At 47.9% G+C, this 6,301-nt stretch overlaps 1 protein-coding gene across 1 annotated transcript in view; it reads left to right on the top strand.

Moving 5' to 3' along the window:
• Positions 1-3,975, top strand: part of LOC134059649 (uncharacterized) — a 246,170-nt gene extending 242,195 nt beyond the window's left edge. The window contains exons 30-31 of the mRNA XM_062516092.1: positions 2,929-3,131; positions 3,905-3,975. Of these exons, the coding sequence (XP_062372076.1) occupies positions 2,929-3,131; positions 3,905-3,975 (274 nt within the window). The remainder of the gene's footprint in view (positions 1-2,928; positions 3,132-3,904) is intronic.
• Positions 3,976-6,301: the final 2,326 nt, after the last annotated feature.

The raw sequence follows: 6,301 nt of genomic DNA, 5'->3' as shown, positions 1-6,301 counted from the left end.
TGCTGCTGGAGCCCTACGCTGTTGTGAAGACTGCCTTGGCTGCGCCGGATGTCTGTTGGGTTTGTGGTCCCGGAGCCCTACGCTGTTGTGAAGACTGCCTTGGCTGCGCCGGATGTCTGTTGGGTTTGTGCTGCTGTGCTGGGACCTACGCTGTTGTGAGGACTGCCTTGGCTGCACCGGATGTCTGTTGGGTTTGTGCTGCTGGGACCTGGGCCCTTAATTATTGAAACGTTGGCCACTAGGTGACATGTAATTGAATTACATGCAAACATCTTACATTTATTTGATTCCACTTTACAAGTCAAGTTACATTAGGAATCAAATCTCCTGAATAATCCAGTAGATTAAAGCAGTTCAGCAACCTACATCATGAATGCAGGGTCAAGGGTTTAATATATAGCATAACTATAGCTGCTGATATGGAACAGTGTTTCACTAGCTGCTTGGCCTTAGTTTTATATACTGTAGCCCCCCAACGCAAAGTCCATGCTCCACCAACCTACAGTATGTACTGTACATGACCTAGGCCTTTGCATCCTAGTTGGCCTTTGCATCCTAGATTCCCAATGGCAGAAATCAATGGCTGTTTTTTGTTAAAAAATGTCCGTTGTGTTTGCAATTCCAGAGAAGGTGTTTGCAGCTGAATTAAACCATTCAGAGTGGACAGTGGTGTGTTTGTAGATCTGTTCTCCCTCTCTGCACGGGATCTGAGCAGCTATGAGGTCCACCAGTCTGTCATGTCTGGTGATATACAACCCTTTAAGAGAGCTACAGCTGTTCATGATGTGGGCTACTGACCCCAGATGCTGGGGGGGGGGGGGGGGGGGGGTCATGCAGCATGCAAAAGGGTGAATGATTGGAGGGAAACCACAGCGCTAGGTTGTACTTTGTGGGGAGAACCTGAAGGCGGGCTTTTACACAGAAGGTGAGGATCTCTTCTCCGATGGGGCCATTACTGTAGATGGTGTGTGACACGGAGTGGTCTGCACAGGGCAGTTTTGCCAACTTTCCCTGGAGTTTTAAATTGGACCAGTACTCCATGCTTTGCACAAACACACTCACACACTGACATACAGACATATACACATGCCTTCACCCTCCTGAATACACCCAAACACACCCAAACACCTGTACTCACACTCACCTGTGCACACATATACTGTACACCCACACACATACGCACACACATGCACACGACACGCTCATACATAAAAGTTGCAGTAAGGGATGGAGTAGGAGATAATTGGAAACAAATTGACTGATTGAATGTGATTTATTTTGGTGGAGAACTAAGCGGTAGTCATATTTTGTATATCTAGTATGATTATTATCATTTGAACTATGCCCATTCATCACACCTCTTGTGCAGTAGAAATGAAGCACAGACTCCCTGTCCCAGACTAATGTTCAATCTTAAAAGATTGAGCTTAGCACAGTGATTGCCAGACTAGTGAATCATTGCAGCGCCTCCAGAATGTGTTGGTAGCCTATACAAATTATTTTGTACTGTAGCCTGCATACCTTGATTACGATGAGGTCTGTGGAGAAGCCGCCACTGCATATAAATTCTAAGATAAATAGCGCTACTTAGTGGTGAGAAAATAACAAGTGCGAGAGAGGAATAGAGATTTAGAAGCGAAAGTAACAAGTTACAGAACGCTCGGAATACCAGGAAGGAATACCTGGAAGGAAGACGGCAATACCCTGCTCAACAAGTAAAGCGTTTAATGTAGCCTAGGTTATGAAACATGGTCATTGTCAGTTTATCTGCGAGGTGAGGCTGCTAACGAACCTAAAACATATAGGCTAACACATTATTTTCTTCTTATCGGGACATTGGTAGGCTACAGTAGCCTATCTTAGTATTTCCAATGGCGCAGAACAGGACGAACTAAAGGTGGGTGTTGAACTTAATCTATGGATAAATCATCAACAGTGTTGCACTAACGTGTTTAAAACGTGTGCAAAAAGAGTGTATTTGATAAATGAGCTAAGATTGAACATGTACAACTTTTGTGTTTCCTGACCTTGGCGCCCAGGCTTAATCATGTGCCCGTTCCACAGGTAGCCTGTTGTTTGGATATGAGGAAACCATTTAGCGCACAGGTGAATAGGCCTAGCCTCCATTTTAGGCTGAATAGGCTCACAGGTCCATTGTGCAGAAGCTTTAAGTAAGATAATTCAAAACAACTGCCCCGCTTTCTTGTCATTTGGTGGGAATGTGTGCCCCCAATGATGGATGGACATTATGGATGATTTTTTTGCTAGCGTCACTAGATGCGTCATAAGTGGCAACTAAGTGCGCTCTCCAAGTGAATGGTACTTTATTACAGGCCTATAAGAATAGTAGTAGATTACTTTATTAATAATAGAAACGACACATTCTTTTGCGCTGTATGTATGTGCACGTTAGATTGAATTAGATGAAACGTTATCGTAATTATACGGAGAGACAACTAAAAGCAGCGTCTAACCAGACGTTAAAAAAGCAGTAGGCCTAAAGTGCAAAGTACATTTCAAGTGCAAAGTACATTTCAAGGAATGATTTACGTGCAATATGAACAGATAGTGCAGTAGGTATGTAAGTATGGCTAAGTAGGCTACAGTAATTATATGTGCAGTATACTAATAGTGTAGCATTTAATATGAGAAGGGGAGATTTGTTATGAGTTACCATGGTGATGACTGGTGTGATTGAGGTTCCGGTGTGAGAGTGCGTGTGTGGGATTGTTGTTAGTTGTGGTGAGCCGCCATTAAACGGAGAGCTTGTTGTCTCCTCCAAAAGAAGTATCGTATCAGTGTATGTTCTTAAGTGAGCCTTACCTCGGACGCTACATTGGTGACAGCGGTGTTTAAAAGGACTCGTGTTTTTCTTTCGAACTTTTTCCGGATTAATCGGAACACTGACAGATATTTTGTCATGGACAGCTTCAGCTACAGAACTTACCGCGACCACCGCGACTGGGATGAGGATGCAGTTAAGTTCAGTGCATCGCAACGCGCTGACACTGACGTGCTCAGTAGCAATATGAAGATTGAACTCCCCCCTCCCTTCAAGGGCGACGGCACGAAGTCGTTTGCAACATGGAGCAAGCAGTTTGAAGCAGCCGTGCGGGCGCACACAAGGGGAGGTACGGGAGCACGCTATTTTGCTACTCTTACTACACTGCTACCAACTAGATTGGATGGGGCTGCATTTATTCTGTGGGACAGTTTACCATCTGATGTTCAAGGTGACTATGAGAGTGCAAAAGAAAGGCTATTGGATGCCTTTGGACAGAAACAATTTATTCTTTATTTCCAAACATGTCTGAATGCTCGCCCCAGGAATGCAAATGAAAGTTTAGAGGTGTATGCAGCCGAAATCTCAAGACTGGTGCTGGAGGCGTTTCCAGAGTATGATAAAGTTGCAAAAGATGGGGAAAAATTCCGCCGTTTTCTTGCAGGCCTTGACCCGGCCTTACAGACTAAGTGTCACGAGATGGGGGCCAGTAATTTAGAGGAGGCCATGGCAATTGCAGCACGCTGTGAGCGGGCAAGGCAGGCTCTGTGTGTGAATGCACAGGTTCCCCAAATGACCCCTCTGCATACCAATGTTTCAGCTTTGGATTCTGTTGACCGCAATTCTACAATGTCAGCCGGACTCCTGAGTGCGGTCGAACGTCTGTCTTTGAAAGTGGACAATCTACAGACAGAGTTGCGGGACATTAAAGGCAGTAGCCGCAGGGCAGGATACGACAGACCAGACACTTACCGTGCCAGGGGCAATGATCAACGTAGTCTCTCTCCATATCGATCATCACGCGGAGGCTGCAGGTGTGACTGTGGGGAGTATGGCTGTTGTTCAGCGGCTGCTGATTTCAATTCGAGGGGGCGTTCTCCACAGCGTTGGGGCAATTCACAGGCCCAGCGCTGGTCATCTCAGGAGAGGTTGGATGCTCGGACGACAGCAGCTGGACCCTGGACATCTCGTGACACGGAGGGGAATTCCAGACGGGGGGTTAGGTTTCTGTCCCCGGGGCGCCGCTCTCCCTCCCCTGCACATACAAGACGAGAACAGGAAAACTGCTAGTGACTGGCGTCGTGGCCCAGACGCCAGTTTTGCCTGTGGAGGGCCATCGCCACAATCCTGTTGACATGTCTGCTACTTTCCCTTCTAATAGTCAGACTTGTGGCGACCCTGTTAAGCACACGTCATATGTTAGAGGACTCATTGAGGGTTACGAGGTCACAGTTCTAATGGACACAGGTTCCAGTGTGTCACTGATCACAGACAGTTTCAGAATGTCTATCCCCTCACTCCGCAGACGTGTTTTGAATAAGCAGTACATACTAGCTAGGGCTGTCAATGGGCAACTATTAGACACACTGGGGACTCTGTCGCTGTCTATACATATGGGTAACGAGTGCTGGGAACAAGTGGTACATGTTGTACGTGACGCCACACAGAATGTGTTGCTGGGCTGGGACTTTTTGTGTCACCATCATGCCATTCTAGATATAGCCCAGGGCTCAATTCAGTTGAGAAACATTATCATTCCCCTGATGCGTACCAGTGACTTTGTCCCTGATTGTTGCAATGTTTCTGTTTCCACTGTTGTTACTGTACCTCCTCTCAGTGAGATGATTGTGGCAGTGCACTTAGAGACATCAGACAATACAGGGGCCCCTGTGTGCTCATATGTGGGCTACCTGGAACCTGAAATACGAGATAATAAGCAGCTGGTGATGGCCCGTACTGTTGCCCAGGTCAGTAATTGTAGGACTGTGGCCCGGCTGCTCAACCCCACCGAACAGACATTGACACTCCATCCGGGATCACACCTTGGCCTGTGCTATCATGTCAATGAAAGTGACCTTGCCACTCCAGTGGACGTGCGACAGTGCAGTGCAGCGGCTCCCTTTTTGCCTGATTTGTCTGATTCGCCTCTCACACCACAACAGAGGCAGAAGTTGGAGTCTTTGTTGCAGGCGCGCCAGGAGGTGTTCCGACCGGGACGCACACAACAAATAGCACGTGGCCCTATCAAGCACTACATCCGCACTGGCGACCATCCACCAGTTAAACAACGTGCCTACCGCACAGCTCCTGAGAAAAGGCGGGAAATTGACAGGCAGGTGCAGATTCTCTTGGAGGATGGGGTGATAGAGGAGAGCTGTAGTCCCTGGTCATCTCCTATAATTCTCGTGAAGAAAAAGAACAATTCATGGAGGTTTTGCGTGGATTATAGGAGGCTTAACTCTGTCACCATCAAAGACTCCCACCCTCTGCCGCGCATCGACGATACCTTGGATGCGTTGTCGGGAGCTACATGGTTTAGTACGCTTGATTTTTCGGACGGCTACTGGCAGGTGGAGGTAGCAGAAGAAGATCGTGAAAAGACGGCTTTCACAACGGGCCGTGGATTATACCAGTTCTGTTCCATGCCCATGGGTCTTACCAACGCTCCCGCTACGTTCCAGCGTTTTATGGAGCTGGTGTTGAAAGGCCTCCCCTGGAACATCTGCATGGTTTATTTGGACGATATACTTCTATACAGCCGCTCTTTTTGTGACCATCTTGCACACCTGGATGAGGTCCTTAAGAGGATAGAGGAAGCTGGACTGAGGCTGAATGCAAGGAAGTGCCACCTGGCCCGGGATCATGTTGTGTTTCTTGGCCATGTGATCTCACATGAAGGGCTACGCCCTGATCCACGCAACATCAAAAAGGTGCAGTCATGGCCTGTCCCACGGTCAGCAACGGAGGTACGTGCATTTCTTGGACTGAGCTCATACTACAGGAGGTTCATCCAGGGCTTTGCACAACGAGCTGCCCCACTTAACCATTTGATGGGCAAAGACGTGCCTTTTCAGTGGACGCCAGAGTGCCAGGCTTCATTTGACTTTTTGCGCGATGCCCTTTGCTCGGAACCAGTGATGGCTCATCCAGACTTTTCGCTGCCATTCGCATTATATACAGATGCATCCCAGGTGGCAGTGGGTGCTGTATTGGCTCAGAAGTCAGATGATGTTGAGAGAGTGGTGGGCTTTGCTAGTCACTCCCTCACAGCAGCAGAGCGGAAATGGTCTACCTTTGATAGAGAAATGTGGGCCATTGTGTGGGCTGTGCGTCACTTCAGACATTACCTGGGGCTTCAGTCGTTCACAATTATAACTGACCATAGGCCCCTGCTTGGACTACGACGTCTCTCCCTGGCTAATGACAGAACAGGACGGCGCACCAGGTGGGCCCTGGAACTTGACCCTTATGACTGGGAGATAGTTCATAAAGAGGGTTCACGACATGCGAATGCAGACG

Source organism: Sardina pilchardus, chromosome 16 (genome assembly GCF_963854185.1).
Source record: "Sardina pilchardus chromosome 16, fSarPil1.1, whole genome shotgun sequence".
Lineage (NCBI taxonomy): Eukaryota > Metazoa > Chordata > Actinopteri > Clupeiformes > Clupeidae > Sardina > Sardina pilchardus.
This window is presented reverse-complemented; position numbering and strand designations above follow the sequence as displayed.